The sequence below is a fragment of the Megalopta genalis genome, chromosome 6, assembly GCF_051020955.1.
Source record: "Megalopta genalis isolate 19385.01 chromosome 6, iyMegGena1_principal, whole genome shotgun sequence".
Classification (NCBI taxonomy): Eukaryota; Metazoa; Arthropoda; class Insecta; order Hymenoptera; family Halictidae; genus Megalopta; species Megalopta genalis.
In genome coordinates, this window is record NC_135018.1 from 9238414 (window position 1) to 9255977 (window position 17564).

The following is a 17564-nucleotide window of genomic DNA, read 5'->3' on the forward strand; positions in this document are numbered from 1 at the left end:
CGTCTTCACGGCGGTTTTCCAGGAGATTATTCTACAATTGTACCAAAGATTCTTGGCTCGGAGGCTCCTGTTAACCGTCCTCGCAATCGTTCGCAAGTGGTCCAGTTTCCCGAAAGAACAATCGTGATTATATCTCTGAAGCAGCGAGGACCATTACGGCAAAGCCCACTAATTGGCTTTCTTTTTTCGCGTTAATTCCGCCATTTTTCTGTCCAAGTTTCTGTCCTCCGGAAACCGTAATTCAGATGAAAAACAAAGGAAATTCTTATTTCCACGGCCGCTTTGGCTCTTACCAAACGCCGACGTCGCGTCGAATTTAACCGTTCAACGGTCGCCGGACACCTCGTTGCTCCATTTACCGACCTCGCCGACTAATCGATATCGAATATACATATGTATTTCATCTGTAGAATGGCAGTACGTAAAGTTTCATCGATCAATAAGCCGGCACAGTTAAGGCGCGTTCGGGTGTCTACAAATGAAGACTCGTTACTCTTAATTTCTGATTTCTACCGCTTTTCCTTTCATTTATCCAGAATTAACACGCTATCGTCGGGAAGTGTATCAATGCCTTTCTAAAAATTAACTTTTATCAATTTTCTTATAGATATATTTGCAAGAAACCTGTTTGAAATCCTAAACATCCTCGTTACATACTTGTTATCAGAATCTTATCGTCAGTTCTGTAAAGTATAAGTAAAGCTCGAACTTTAACCCGCAGATAGTGGCGTCGAGCAATCCCGCCTCAAGGAAGGTCCCATTCCCTTGCATTTTGTCCACGGATCGGACGTTTTTGTAACACCGTGCATCGCGTCGGTTCGCGGGCAGCATGATAGGCGTTGATACGTCGGTGAAGAAAAAGGGGAAGGTAGAAAGAAGAGATATAAAGGCGTGGGCGAAATGAAAGTCGCGAACGGCGCGGAATACGAAATTCACGGTGCACCACCCTCGACGGAGCCTGGATCGGATTACTATCCTCCCCTATGCATCGGCCTAACCGACGCCAGGCATTTGTTCGGTATTCACGGCGGGTGTTTGCGTGATTCCACGGGCCGAAACAGACGCACGCCGCTATGCCGCACGCGTGACGAAGATTTCACCGAATCTACGCATACCCAGACAATTACCCGCGCCTCTCCTCTTCTCTCCTCTTCAATCCGCGCCGCTCTTCCGAGCCGCGCCGCGCGCCGGGAATATACAAGGGTCCTTAAATCCTCCCTCGGCCTAGCAACCGCACAAAATACTGAGCATTAACGCACACCTTCCCAATGCACAATCAGATCTAAATACATATGCTTAGGGGATCCCATCGAATTCCGATAAAGATTCCAGGTGATTACCGACGTTCGATGGATCGCCCGCCGTGGATTACGAAGTCGTTGCCAGCTAATGATTTAAATGATCCCCGCTCCTCCATTTCTCTGCGAGATATAACAGCGAGCACGGTTCTATATACGGTTCTGCGCGATTCTGAATGGTTCTTCACGGTTCTGCATACTTGCCCACGGCTCTGAAAAGAGGAATAAATTGTGCCGGAAGAGGTCCGATGAAAATAAAGAAGTTATAGTACAAAAGACGTTGAGGGTGCGGCAGAAGAAAGAAAAGAAATTGTAGTATGGTTGGGGGCTACGAAACTTTTCGAGTCTCTTGGCTCTAGCTTCGTTTCTCTCGCAAGAGGAAATTTATGTACGAACGAAGAAATGTATTAGGGAAAGCTACGGGGGGCTTGCTCGAGGGTCTGCAACAACACTAATCGCAGGGAGAAATCGTCTTTCGGTTTATACAGTAGCAGCAGTACGGTCACTCTTGCGTCAAACGTGTGCGTAATTTTAAAGCTTTAACCCTTTCGCGCCGAGCGCCGCATATGTGCGGCATCCACTCGACGACCTGTGGGTACGGGCGCCGCATATATGCGACATCGAAATGAAGTGTATACGGAAGACGCGGATGTGTAATTTGTAGCAAAAATGATAAAAGAACGGATTCGCGGTACGAGTGCAAAGATTGCGACGTTGGCCTTCGTATAGATCCTTGCTTTCAAATATATCGTACAGAATTATATTATTAGTTTTTACATATTATTATCTTTTAATAATTTCCGTCTCGTTATTAATTATATTAAACATTTAATCGTTAGGCTTTGTTACCTATAATTTTGTGAGTCTTTTTAAATTATAAATGTAAATATACTTGTTACATTAGAGCAACGATTGTTTTATTCGGCACAGTTATTATTTAAGACTTGGAACAACGTATATACAGAAACCACGCGCATTGTGCATATTTCCGGAGCGAGTTTTCGTTCAGTGACGGTACTTCGGCGGATGGAGCTGACGTAGCGAAAGGGTTAATACACATGACGACGGTCAGAGCAGTTTCGTATTTATGAAAGAACAAGAAATCGTTACGGGAATTATAGATATTAGATGATCGCCCACGATTCTCCCGAGAAATGTTACGGATACGTTTGAAATCATTTCAAAAGTGTAACCCAACCGGGAACCGCTGCAGAGTCAAGCCATTCGAGAAGGCAAAGCTGCGGAATGTGACGGGAAGAAATTTCAATTTTTCGATGAAATTGGGCGCGACGAAGGGCGCCGATTGGCCGGCAGGGCAAGATCGTCGATTCTATCCGATGATCCAGATTTAGCAACGGAGAGAGCGGCACCGACACAGGAGGGCCGTGGTAACAAGTAACAAGACGGAAAGATGGCCCTCAGGAGGCTAATCGGCGTGTTCAGCGCGACTAATCGGACTTTCGGTTGCCGAGGACATCTGTTACGGGGTCGGCACCGGATGCTTCTTCCACGCAACCCGCCACGCAAACGTGTTTGTCATACTTGTGACTTTGAACGTCGTCGTCGCGGTGCTCCAAGGAATTAGAGGGACACTTATTCAAACACGCGCGGTTTAAAAGTGCTCCCCTTCTGGTCCCGGGCCTCTTTCTTTCTCGCTCCCTCTTTTACTCTCGTTCTCTCTCTCTCTCTCTCTCTCTCTCTCTCTCTCTCTCTCTCTCTCTCTCTCTGCCATCGTCTCGACACGCATTCATCGGCAGCTTTGTGCAGAGAGCCAGGCGACACGGGTGTACGGGAGTTACGCGCCGCATTCATTTTCCCCGCATACCCCGAAGACGGTATCCGTTGCCACGCACCGATGCGTGCTGAATTTCCAAAGCCGGAGCTGTGGGTCCCACGAGTAATTGGAGAGATGCTGGTGCGAGCTTCCGGTGATCGAGTACTTGCAAAATCCGGGGATACATGCTTGCTTCTACCAGCACAACCTACACTCCGTCGAGTTTGCCGGCTATCTTTTTGTTCGCCTGTTGATATCTTCGTAGTTCAGAAAACGACAAATGTATCGAGATCGAGCATTAAGGTTCGCATGGAAGCTAGAAAATTGTGCTGCTCCTCTCAGCCTGATTATAGTCTTGCAATCTTTGATAACGTGTGCAGAAGTAAAAGTAACAATGCGGAGCTTTGTTTCTGTAAATATCCCGATGAGTCGTCCTGGTCGACTTACGCGATCTACAACTTTTTAAAGCTCCATCAACATGGCCAACGAAATCATCGAGGTGCCAAATTTCCAAACGCATTTGGAGCATTCTGAACACCGCTTTGAAGACAGATTTAACGAAACCTGTGTGGCAGCATATTTCTATACACCTCTCAATTGTGTGGTACACGGAAATTAGTATTTACTGCTTTGCAGCGTCAGAAAAGCGGCGGTAGTCGCAAAACTTGTCCAATTGTATTCAAATAAGTCCGATTAAATAATCTCGGCAAACGGTAAGTAAAATTTGTTGCATGTTGCGTATGAAAGCTACGCCGATCGTTGCACACCGATTCAGGATAGCGACGAAATTACAGTGAAAGGACTTTGTTTCTGAGCGATTAGGCCAGATTTGACGGAATATGGATAGGGGTCGATATTTTTGCACGCGACTTCCCAGCAGCCGAGTGAGAAATCCCAGGAAAGATTCCTGTTTTGAGCAGAGGGTATGGGTGATCGATGGCATCATCGATTGCTATCGGGGGCGCAATACGATGCCCCAGGGACGTAACGCAGCCGCACTTGGAGAAATTGCTAATCCCCTGCATCCCGCACCCCTCGATAAGTTGTCTCTCTCTCTCTCTCTCTTTCTCTCTCTGTTTCTCTCGTTCGGTGTTGCTTTCACGCCGTCCGCTATATTCATGCTACGCGTCAGGAATTTCTTTTCGCTCTAAACGACCGTTCTCAGATAATAACCGGCGATATTTTACCCGGAGTGCTCGTTTAAGATTCTCAAGATCGACAAGCGCACTCTATTGTGTATTCTCGGCGAGCCTTTTGTCCGTGCATCGGCTACTTTGCCTTCGATTCACAGGAAATCCCATTGGGCATGCGACACTAAAACTGCTTGCCAAGACACAGAACGCCGCGTTCAACATGCAGTAATTAGATGGATACTATTTAGAATAGTAATTAGAGGATCTTTGTTTTTCTCTATCGATTTGAATCTTGCGGCTAAAACATCTGTCATTTACACACTGCGTTTCGATTTTAATTTTAATCTTAATCCTATTCTCAACGACGAGCAATGCGTTTGGAAAAAGAAGAAAGTTCCTGTCTATCTGAATATGTATATTCTAACCTACCTCATTTTCTCTTATTCTAATTTTATCTTATTTTATTTTATATTAACTCTTTTCTTTTTCTATCCATTAACTACTCATCTACTTTTATCTCATTCTTCACGATTCTAGTCGATTATATTTTATTTTAGTCTATTTCACGATATCTATTTTAGCCTAGATTTTATCTTATTGTACACCATTATCATACTTGATTTTACATTTTATTCAATATTAGTCTCCGCGAGTGGCGATGTTGTTGTATTCACCTCCACGAAACTACTACGAACCCGGTGGAACATGGATTGAAAAACAAACATTATTGTATCTGCTACGTTTGGACAAATTCTGGAAACTGCTAACGTCTAGATAGATATTTCGTATTCGAACATCAGTGTGTGCAGCGTTACATTTAAAATTTGTCGGACGGTGGCCGAGATTAATTCCATCTCCGGTGGAAGCGTCGCGCTGTTTGCACGCGAGTCACGTACACGTTGTACATCCTGCGGACCTGAAGCATGATCTCTGACCCGACATCCAGATGGGCCGCAAGAACATGACACTTCTTAACGCAAACAATCCCAGCTGTGGTCGAGGAAAGCGCGAAGAACTCCTGGTTTTGACATCCATGCTTGTAAGACGTGTCCCGGCCATAATAGTATTTCTAGTACTCCGTCAAAGACACGGCAAGCCGCTATCTTGGCGGAGCGAGGAGTAAATCTTAAAAAATCCGGAACCCTTCGATCTTAGACCATTTACATATACATATCTTTTTCGTTGGAATTAACAGTCTAGTTATTAGCAGGATACGGTTCGGGCTGCTTGTGCGAAAACTTTTGCACATAGTGGTTCTTCAAAAGAGGGGTTCTTATTTTCAAAAAAATTGAGGTTTCAACTATTAAGTATTTTTATTAAGCTTTAACTATATTTTTAGTTCTCTGGCATTTCAGGAACAGTCAATTTTTTGTCATCCGGACGGTGATGTCCGGATATTTTACAACAATATTTTATAGGAATATTTAACTTTTGCAATGAAACCTCGATTATCCGAACTAAGCCAGGGTACATGGATATTCCCATAAAAGAGCTGTTACTGGGCTCGATCTTCATTGATCGTCTCAATAAGATCGCTACAGAATTCCGACATTGACGTTCCGATAATCGAGGCGCTACTACAGCTAAGACAAGATATAGCAGAATCTTTAAGAATTTAATACAGAATTCTATCCAAGCGAAAATCTAAGCTGCTCGTGCTACTTCGTTCAGTTTCCACAATCTTGGTTCTGCAGATGTAAAGAAAGGCGGGACCCTTCGGTACCACTTGGCGTTTGTAATTTTTCTAATACCTCCGTGCCATTTCTCAAGAATCGAATTTCAAGCGATTTCTCCTGCGACTGACTGCAGGAATTACGAAAGTTTTTCGAATCTGGTTCAAGACGCACTCGAGGAAGAAGCGCGATTCGTTATCGGGAGGAACGTCGTGGAATCTTCGTCGGCACGGTGCGCTGTTCCTTTATTCGGGCCGGAACGTGCCGAGTGTTACCAGATTTCATCTGGATCCAAGGTGCGGTATCGTCGATCCATCTGTTCCAGGATCTGTCCCCGATTGTTCTTCGTCACGTAGCAGACTCCTGTTCCGCTTCGAGGCCAGCCTTTTCCGTGGCACCGGTGAGCGGCACGTGGTACGCATGCCGCGATACGCCAACTATTTGCTCTCTCTCTCTCTTTTCCTCTTCCTTAGTCTCTCTATCTTGTTCTCTTCTTTATTCTCTTTCTCTCCGTGCCGCAGGACGTAGAACGTAGGACGTAGAAGATTCAGCTAAGCAAGCCGGAGGTCTGGCACTGGCAATATCGGCAGGACGGTGTCTGTTGCGCACATTGCGAAGCCACCCAAAACGAACAGTTCACGCCAATCTCGCCAGGTATTGTCCTCGCAGAAGGACTCGCCTTTAAAGCCTAAACAGACCTGACGGGGTGCCTGGGCGCAGCACAATGCCGTTTACATTCGCCTGGCCCTCCGCGGGCCAGACCAAAACCATCTCCCGCTGGCCGGCTATTTTTTTACCCCGCCGCGGGGGGATGTTTTTCAAAGCCGGCCCTGGAAGCAGGATGCTTTTGCAACGGAATGTTTGGAGAGCACGCCTCGATAGTTTTAGTGTCTCTCAACAGAATACAATTAGTGGGCCCTTCGGGCTGCCCCGGAGGAACTAATTGTAAGCTTCCAACCTAAACAAAATTATCCGCACGAATGTTTATTTATATGGCTTTCCTCGAGGGACGAGAACGAACCTCGGTTCTCCCTGACGGCGGTGAAGAACTTTTCGAAAGCGTTCAAAAACCGAGACAAATTGTTCAGTTTTTTTATTCCCGCAGCGGAGGACATTGGAAATCGAGTTTTCCGTGGTTGGTGTGCCGGAATCCTTTTTCTAAATCAACTTTGCAGGCACGAGTGAAGAATGTCCCACGACTAATATGATGGTTTCTTCTTGAACGTATAGGTGGTATTATAATAGTAATAATGCTAGCGGATTTCAGCGCAGGAACAGAAGAAGGAAGTTCGTTAAAGAAAATTTAATACACCGTCGTTTTGCTTCCTTTGAAACCGTTCAACTTTCGCGTTTCTTTCGCCAGTTTTTCGTGAAACGCATAATTCGAAAGTCGTTCGAGGTGCGCAAATTACGCGACTTCGGTGACAGTTTCCTTACTTTATTTTTATTCATTAGGCTGGCAGCAATTTTTAGAGGAGATATCTCGAACGACTCAACTTTCATTGTCAATGCTTATATCATGTTTGCAATTGTATAAAAATTCCCAGTCCACTGATCAACGACAAAATGCGCAAATTTGGAACGCAAATGAAAATAGTTGGAACAAAAATAGGAGAATGTTGCGCATGAAAGGTTCGAGGAGTTCCAAAGGAGTTCGTGCGGGAAGGCTAGCCTCGGCTGGGAGATCCAGGATGTCTCCTGCTGGGTGAATATTTCGACCCTGGTCGCAGGGACAGCTTTTAGGGCTCCAGGTCGTGAGAGGGACTCTTTGGCGTACGGCTTAACGGTCCTAATTTCTTGGTAGACACAATTAGCCCCTTTTAGGCAGTTTCGTGGTCGTTCGGCGTGGCGTCGAGCGGGACCGGACGCTATCGGTGACACTTATTTACTCAGGCCACACGGAAAATTGGAAAAACAAACAACGATGATCGCCGCGTAGATGGGAAATTGAGTCGTTAGTGACCAATAGGACGGAGAGTTTCGGACCTCGGAATTTTCGGTACCTCAAGGGGGCTACTTGGAAGCGGGATCGGTTGATTGGTCGGAGGGACCACCCTGGTGGTTGTTTGAAAATCGTGTTAGCGATCGTCCCGCCTTAACGAACGACCCGGTCACGATCCTCTCTGAAATCTCGAAAAATCGTTGTACCCTGGCCCGAGGTGCGAATCATACCCTTCCGTTTTTATTACACCGTACAGGAAAAATAAAAACCGGTAATTAACATTTTATTATCTTTCTTGGTATGTACTCTGTTTTCTATTCCACTCTCTGAATTAAATTTAACGTTCATCGAAGTACAACGTTGTTCGTCCCTAAATCAATTTACGTGCGAAACGTGTTTAGATAATATCGGATTTTGATAATTGAGATGCTTTCTGATATCAGAATCATCGCGCGAATGTTATGGATCCATTGTATAAAACAAAATAAAAGATAAATGTCTTTCTTGAATAGTTTTAATCAATTGAAAATAATGTAACAATGCCTGCTCTATATTTCACTATTTTTACTGTAAGTGCCCAAAATCCATCATAATTTAACTTAGCGGGAGGGGGGGGGGAGGGGTCATAGCTACAAAATATTGGTATTTATTAGTTTTACGAGTCCCGTGAATATTCTTCTGTATTTTTAGGAAATGAAATCGCGAGGACCAGCGAAGACCGCGTCCGACCTAACGTGAACTCCCCGAATTAATTAGAAACTAATCGTTCGAGGGAAAAACGAGATTCCGCGAGAAGAATTGCGTCGGTGAACACCTCATCCGTTATACGAAACGGCCAGAAACGAAAATTGTCGGGAATTATTTTCGCCGAGTTTTCTTGAAAAGAAGAACGGCCAGCGAAGGAAAGTTTCTCCGCTCTCTTCGTCTTTCTGGGCGGGCAAAGATTGAAAAAGAAGATTCTGTATCAGAAATGACCGGACAACCGAGAGACGAGACAATTATAGCCACGGCGAAAGTAAACATCATCGAGAGAGCAGGGGACCGGAAACATTTTTCTTTCTCCGGGGGTCTAGTGCGGAGCGTTAACGTATCGTTAAATGGACACGACATCCGTGCCGGCGCGGCGCCGTTCCGGCCAGTTAGCGGAAAATTGCTTTGGTAAACACCGGGCAAGACAAGACTGTAGAGTCGCGGCATCCAGGTGATTCTTGTTCAGATAGACACGAAACGGCTGCACAAACAGCTTCGTTGCGGAGCCTCGTTCGTGGCGAAGCACGCTCGAATTGTTGCTAGGTCGCCTCGTTCCGAACCAGGTAAAACTGTCTTTAGAACGCGCCCCGAACTTAAGCAGGTTAACCCACGATAGTCTTTCTCGTTATTGTACCACTTGCCTCGTGTCGCCGAAACTCCATTCTGTGCTCTATACTAGACGATCCTCTACGATTCTACAATAATATTTTCAGAAAACCGCATCCCCCGCCCTTTCCATCAGACCCAAGGATTTTCCCATGTTCCCCTTATGCAGACTCGCTTCCACGCGTTCAAGTATTTCTGATCAAATTGAGTTGTATCGGAGTTCATTGAATATCATAATTTCAGAATATTCAATCGTCTATCATAAGATTTAAGACCATTAAAGTTTCTTGAGTTATCTTTATGAAGCATAAATATTAAATATGCGGAGAGATGTGCACATTAGCATTGTATTTTTATGAGATGGATTATGCGGTCCTCTCTGATGAAATTAAATCATATTAGAGTTCGTTCAGTTATGTATTTTACGATCGTTGGAGATTTTTATACAATCGCGTTACGATTCACGCGTCGATTGCCGAGTTAGTGCGCATAAAGGACGCACAAAATTAGAGCAACGGTAACGGTCTTTACTAGCATACGAACAGCATGGCTTACTTAACACTAGAATCCAAGCCCTAATCGCGACTAATGCATATTGTTTTGTAAAAATGAGAATATTTGATTTACTTAAACTTTGTAGGATTTCTATTGTAACGTATGCTTGAATGACGGAGTTAGTTTAAGTCACATAAATGTTGTCACGTTTATTTATTTAGGTGAGAAAAGAATGCAGCAGTTCGAATATTCCGGGCAATTTTTCTACGCCATTATTCAGAAGCACAAATGACATTTGAGTTTCTAATACTTTAGTCCGATGAAATTCTGCGAATGGATAAAACGGCGCAGTTTCTTTGTCGCGTGCAAGAGTAAATGGTAGGTTTATGTCAACCGGCAGGCAGTTTTTTTGCGTAATAAAACCGCAGTCGGATCCGTAGCAAGAAAACAGGAAAGGTTGTATATACCGAAGCGTTATGATTACGAAAAGGAGAAAGCTGAATCAGGGTTGTAAAATGCACGGTTGCGGAGTACTCAAAAAGAAATCAGTATAAATATACAGGAAGGGCTGGAGCCATAAAGTTCCGGCATTAAAGAGGCTGCCCGAGCCGGAGCCTGCCACATGTCGTCGGATAGAAGTCGGTTTATACAAAGCTCGGGAAATCAGCGTTCACCGTTTAGGGAACCGGTAAACAAACAAAGCGACTCGATGATTGCTTTGGTCGCCTACGCCTACGACTATGACTACGATCTACGAAAGAGTGCAGATGTCGGAGTCGGGAGGCAGGTTGCAGTTAAGAACCGTCATCGTTTTCGGCTGCATCATCGTCCGTCATCTACTTATCCACTCGCTTTCCGTCTGTCGCCGAGATTTTTTCCCCTCGTTCTTAACCCCGAAAAATCGATTTACCAATTAAATCGGGAAAGTCGACCGAGATCGATCCTTCAACCCGTTCCGCAACGGCCAAATCCGAGAAATCGCTAATTAGAGCTGCTCCCTCGTCTTTTAGAGCGCGGCAAAAAAAAATAGTAAAATGTTGTTGCAAAGTTAAAGAAGTTTCTAAGAAGTTCTGCTATTCTCTTCCACGGAGTTTCAAGAGTTTCTCACATCATTTCATGAAATAGCTTAACGCTCCGAAGCCATCGGCTGGATAGCTTTGACGTAAACTCGCGTAGTACGATAAAAAAAGAAAGACGCGCGATTGATTAGGGGAAAAACGAGGACTCACGGAAGTGAGAATCGGCGTAACTTATAAAATGTACGAAACCTTCGAATTTACTTACACGACGTCTCGTCCGTGTCTGTACTAGTGGAGCGCATCAGTGTACATCGTATTCTAAAAACAAGGGTACGTACCTGTAACAAACGAAACAGAAAACATTCAAAGAGCTGATTCCACTATAAATAGATATACAAAGATGCCTCGGTGACGATACGTGTTCTTAATGCCACATTAAAGTTAAATGCTATTTAATCCCTTGTCGCACTTTGACGAGTCCGACTCGTGATAGAGATTTCTAGTAATGTCCTGTTAAGTATGAATTTTAATCCGTTCCTTTAAGCTCTGGAATAAAATTCTGTTCTCTTTGTGCCAGCAGATGGCTCCTCTTCTCGCAAGTAACCGATCCGCCTCAATTTGTATACAGGGTGTCCCAGGTTTTAATGTTCGAACTTTGACAGTATATTCTATGGCACAAAATAAGAAAAAAATGTTATTTAAACATAGGTCATGTAGAGCTTTATTAAGAAGTTATAACAAAAATAGGAATAGTATTAGTAATTAACTAACAAAAAAAAATAAAAAAATAAAAAAATAAAAAAATCTTCGATCGATGTCAATCATGTATTGTCAACAACGGTAGGCATTTCGAAATGTGTTAATAAACACAGCTTACATAAACACACGGCATGTGCTGATCTATTCAAGCCAATGCTCGCAGTAACAGCAAGTCGATTACTATTCCTATTCTGAATTTTTGTTATAACTTCTTAATAAAGCTCTATATGACCTATGTTTACATAACATTTTTTTCTTACTTTGTGCCATAGAATACACTGTCAAAGTTTGAACATTAAAACCTGGGACACCCTGTATATACAGACTTCGTCCTTCCTATCGACGTCCCAACTTCTAAGGCAAGGGCCCGCTAGGATAGCCTTACTTGATGAGTCCTCTAGCGGGTCCCGGACGAAACGTCTCCCCCTCTCCTTTTCTCCTTAACACGGTCACACCACCACCGTCAAATCTTGTTATATCAGTATTTAAGCATTTAAGCAAACGTACGCAAACGCAATACAGTGATTTCTGGATAATTTGGGAAGAGGAAATACGATTATTCGAGCCTTGCGGCTCGTTTTTATAGTTACCGATTGTCAACAGCTACAAAATTGAGACGTTTCATCCGAAATGGTCCATTTTTGTGCGCAATCTGAGCGTGAATTATGGAGTATCAATGTAAATATAAATAATTTTTTTAGTTAAATGATACGGCAAGGGGTTAACGTTACCAGAAGATATATTTTCATTACTTTGCATTCGATCAGCTCGTTGTTACCGCAACTACACAAAATCCGCAGTCCAGGTGTCAGTAATTCCGAGAGAAACGATCAGAAATGTTGATCCGTCCGATAGTTTTCAGCGTTCATTCGATCGCCAACGGATTAATATTTAAACCGGGAAACGTTAATGCTGACTCGTCGGAGGACTTTATGGTTGTATTAGTGGAGAGTGCGGTTTACCCGACGACAACAGGTCCTCGGCTAAAAAAGCTGTTCAGCTTAAGTGTATTTAAGAGGCAATACGTGTTCCGCGAGAACTTGAAAATTCCCTCACCGGGATCGATGACTCCACCCCTCCGCCTGTCACCATCAATCTTTAGGGTTGGCGAACAGGGCGGCGAAGGTTTGCCATCCCCGCAGAGCTGTTCAAGGTTCCCCAAACTCGCAAAGTGTCCGGCTCGAACGTGAGTCATACGACGCGACGCGACGGAGCGACACGTCTCAGATTAAAACACAACCCCCGGCCAAGTTAATTCGTGTCTGGCTCTCTCAGCACCCGCATACGCAGCCCTTGGCACGGCTACATCGGGTCTGTTGCACTTTGCAACAAACAGCACTCCGTCCCCGGTCTCTCGCTCTCTCGGCGAGACAAAACTGATCCGGGCGAACACGCGTCTTCCCTTGGGACGCGGGGAACGCTCGAAAAAAAGGGGTGACCTTTTCATTTCGCCGCAAAAGATTCCACCGCGACGGAATCAGACGCAGAGTGTTAAATATGTATCCACCGAGGTGGCGAGAAAAGTAAGATGGCGAAGCGACGTTCTCTCGGCAAAAGCATACATATACGACGACGTTTACACCGTGATTCGGGGTCGGACTCAATTTTTCAGGCGACTGCGAAACGGAAACTTCGCGACACCCCCGGTCCATTATTGATAATAATATTTTTGCATTCAGGATGATCGAGGTCCACGGAGTCTTCTTAAATTTTTAGGATTCACATCGGCGAGGTTGAGTGCATAGTTTCAATTTTTAAAGCACTTATTAAATTACAACTTCGTGCCGCTTTCATTGTTAATTATTGACGGCATCACTTTTTTTGTGTAGATATTTTAGGAATGACATCTATTAGAAGTTGTTTGGAAGGAAGGACGCCCCCGGGGTCTTTCTTGATCTTTTCGGTCAGCTTAAGTGCATTTCTATTTGCATTTCTATTCGATATGAAATATAATTTATCAATAATACAATGAGTTCCTTCTCATGGAGGAAGTTATGCAGAAGTCTTGGGTATTTTTTTTTTTTATAATTCGATACAGCCATGTCAATGAATTACCGTATAGAAGAGGTGCGAAACCTAGAGCTTTAAAAAGTTTCGTAGACGTATCCCGAATTCGATGGAACCGTTAATTTGCTGGTAAGCTGAGGGGATCAGCAGGTTGATTCGGCTCGGCTCGCCTCGGCGCGGCTCGCCTCGGCAGTCTGCACCCTCGGCAGTTTATGCGTAAGGCTTGCATCCGTTCTAACAAGCAAAGGTCAGCCGAAATCATGCGAAACCCGTGGAGTAATTGCACCGGAATGCCGGGGCCGGCCGCGGTCGGCTCTATCCGCGCAATTTACCGCGGGCTAATGATTCCTTTTAGGCCTGTAATTATTGGGGCCTGCATGAGTCACCGCGGCGCGCGCGCTCGCGCGGCCACACGGACACGGATTACGGATTAGACTGTTACGCGAATCGATTAGGCGATCTCCGAGGAGCGCTGGAGTGAGGCGAGGTTCCACGACGATCATGATAATTCGCCGAGGTGTATCCATCATTCTACCTGCGCGCTCCGGTAATGACCTTCGCCGCGGGCTCTCCGAGTCATTCGTGGGAGGGCAGGGTCGATTCTTTCAAAGAGGTATCCGATCCACGACCATGAGAAAATAACGCCTGGCCAGCCTCTAAATACTCCGAAGACAATCGACTGCTCGCTTTTGAACAACGCTGCTCGTGACGTGGACTCGTCACGCGAATCACTTGGGATCGAGCCCGAGGTGTCTTCAATCATCGCCGTTTCCTGTTGCGAAGATCCCTTAAAAAATCAAATCGTTGTTTGATTTCTTTGGGACGTTTCAGGGCTATAGGGTGATCCGGGTACTACTGGCACATCGTCGTCCGTGCAAACACCGTCCGAAAGTGATTTACTACGTTTTTTTCGTAAAAGTCGTCCAATTGTCTGAAGTACATGGTGAGTCACGCAACCGACGACGATTCACTCGTTTTCGACCGGCCTCTGGACAGTGTCACTGAAAATATGATGTCTGTCCTTAAAACTGAATTGGTGGAAGTCTTACGTAAAGTTTATACAGTTTATTGCCGTCTATTCTATCGCAGTTGTCTCCGTTCGAGATAGCGTTTACAAATATTGACAATGATGCAAACATTCCCCGTTTACTGCACAGTTCGCAACAATTAATGTTTGCGACTATCTCGGACGAAGACAATTGCGGCAGAAGAATAAACGACAACTAAGTCCTTTACACAGATGAACAAACTTCAAAGTTGATTTTTTCGAAAGCCGAGCACCGGATAAAAAAATGTTACACGAAATTCTTTCCTCTTGGTTCTTCACGTAGAATCACGTACTGCTCGGTTGTACCACGAATACCGGCGCATCCCGTATATAAAACCGAGATGATTTTCAATGGAACGCAGTCGAACGGATAGTCTTGCAGATTTCTTGCATCTCTTCCTGATCTCGTAATCGGTATTACCATCAAAATGCGGTTCACGCAGCCTTCTCAAGAATGCGCAGCCGTGCACGAAGCCGAGTAATAGAAATAGAAGTAAAATGAGAATACGGTTAAATAAGGGACGGAGGTCCGAAGTATCTTAAAATTGCACCGGATGCATCGTAGGGGCCTAGATGCAATATCGATCTTCGAGGAGGAGGAAATGGAAAATAAGAGATAGATCTCGGGGCCTCGAAGAGGAGCAGAAATTGCTCGGCGCACCTAGGCCCCCCGAAAACCTAATTAACCGTGCAAGTAATTTTGATTTACGTGCGCTCGACCGCAACAACTGCGCGCGGTATCCTTTATTCCCGGTGTTGCTTGGCCACAAACCACTTTAAGGGGGATAAGTTATGTACGTGCTCGCGGTCACCTGCTACATCGGCCCTCGAGATGCTTTCGGAGCTCTCGGAGCTCGTCGTTTTCGCGTGCAGGTGCATTGCGCTCGGCGCTCGGCGCTCGGCGCGCGGCCCGTTCGGCACGGCGAAGGATCACGGGAGATCGTGCGCGAACAAGAGACAAGGAGAGAGCCCGAAAACCGGCCCCGGGAGACAAAGGAGAGAACTGAAGCACCGAACACCCTCGACGATCGTCGGCCGAGGTCGAGTCGATCTAGACAACGTGCTTCCACCCACGAATAATCGCACTTGGACGTTTCCTCCATCAACAGTTTTCGTACGACGGCCGATCGTAGCAAAGTCGAGTAGTAAATAGATAGTAAATAGACCGAAGGCAAAATAGCTGGGCTATTTTTTTGAAACCCTTTTTCCAAAGCACGTTGTCGCAGAATATCTCGAATGTAACTCCTTGGCCGATCATTTCTTGCGCAGTTATTGCCCGCTGGAACATTTTTGTCTTCGTAATCTTTTACGAGAAAAACATTTACGTTTACTCCAATCCATATATGTACACTGTGAAACATAAAATTATATTTCGATTTAAAGTGCTATCGTTCGTATTTAGTCAATTCTGATCGAAATTATTATTTTTTATAGCATACTCCGGCAGGGTCGAATTTAAATCGAAGAGATTGGGTAAAAGTGAAATTGTTTGTAGAAATGAAGGTAAAAGAAGAACACGATGCTGTAGTTATTACACGAAGTGCATATGTAGTAAATTTTTACTGAAGTCATGAAAAATTGTAGAACATCGTAGCAAGTTTTACGGTAGACTCGAAGCGTTTTATCTGCAAGAATTGCAACAAACCAACGGTTAAAGCGACATTCGTTTCTCTTTTAAAATTCTGTCGACGTTTTTACTATCTTCGTGCTACGGCTTCCCATGTTTGATACGAATATGCAAAATCTGATATCTACTTACTAATACAGTTGCTCGCAAAATTGAGTGTACACCTCTCAAAACGCAAGAACTTTTTTAAAACTGGACTAAGTGACTTGAACTTTTTATCGATGATAACGGGACTTGTCTACTAGACGATGACCAAAATGCTGTTTTTAAATTTTGCTATTATTTGGAATCACAAAAGAAAAGAAAATAAAACTCTCGTTTTTTTTAACTTTTTCATCTAAGTCTATAACGGGATTTAAAAGATGCAAATGGCTAAAATCGCACTTTCGTCATGATTTTGACCGAAAATTGGAAGAAATCTGCAGTTTTTTAAATATTAAAAATTTTTTAAAATTTTTATTATAGGTTCGGATAAAAAAAAGGTTAAAAGACGAGAGTGTTTTATCTTTTTCTGTCATCCCAAGTAATAGCAAAATTAAACAAAAAAGCATTTTAGTCACCGTCTAGAAGACTAGTCGCTCTATCGTCTAAAAAACAAATTCAAGCGACTTGGTCCAGTTTCTAAAAAAGTTATCGCGTTTTAAAAGGTGTACGCTCGATTTTACGAGTAACTGTATGTATATTCGAGTAGCATCTGTAAATTTTATCAAATTTTTCGAACGGATTATAAAAACAACCATTATCTTGCACATCCAGTGTGTTAATTTATTTACAATATTTGCTATCCGATCGCAGCGTTCTAAAACGGATTTAAGCTCGGACAGAGGTACATTCGCGGCACTACAATTTTTCACGCAATTTCCCCGAAGATGGCGTCTAAAAATTATAAAATAAATAGCAGCGGTCGTTAATCTTCATGAAGCGCCAAGTAATGATAAAAACGCAGGCGAATTATATTAGTATTGTTTTCGTTCGGATGAATTACACGGTGGTCTTTAATACAATTTTGTCCCAATGAAAGATAATTGGCAAGGACAGCCGCATGCGGTCAGTTCAACGCGTTCGCACCTCCCCCTCGCCAGAGACTCTTAATCATAAGGGGAGCAGCAAGATCGTTTCTTCCACAGGAAAATATCTGGCTAAGACAGTGATCCTCTAACGTCAAGCTTTTAAAGTCTGGTTATAGCAGCTGAGGATTAATGGAAATGCACGTCCGGGCCCGGTCGCGGCCTCGGCCGAGGCAGAGGGAGGCAGAGGCGGAGGCCGAGGCGATGGATGTATGAGAAAGACCCGGGGGCTCGGCCGGGATTGATAAAGGCAGCTTTTAACCCTTAACTGGTATTCCGGTTAGCTCGTAACGATGATATATGACGTGGCAGGATCACGACTGACCTTGATGGCCGCTGGAACGAGGATAAATGGGAGGATAGCTT

At 44.3% G+C, this 17564-nt stretch overlaps 1 protein-coding gene across 9 annotated transcripts in view; it reads right to left on the reverse strand.

Annotated features, from left to right (window-relative positions):
* Ten-m (teneurin transmembrane protein Ten-m) overlaps positions 1 to 17564 on the reverse strand; it is a 747607-nt gene that overhangs the window by 95015 nt on the left and 635028 nt on the right. The window contains exon 2 of one of the 9 annotated variants that reach the window (XM_076522844.1): positions 10956 to 11028. The exons of the other annotated variants lie outside the window; for them this stretch is intronic. Within the exon in view, the coding sequence (XP_076378959.1) occupies positions 10956 to 10992 (37 nt within the window). The 5' untranslated portion in view covers positions 10993 to 11028. The remainder of the gene's footprint in view (positions 1 to 10955; positions 11029 to 17564) is intronic. 9 annotated transcript variants of the gene reach the window in all.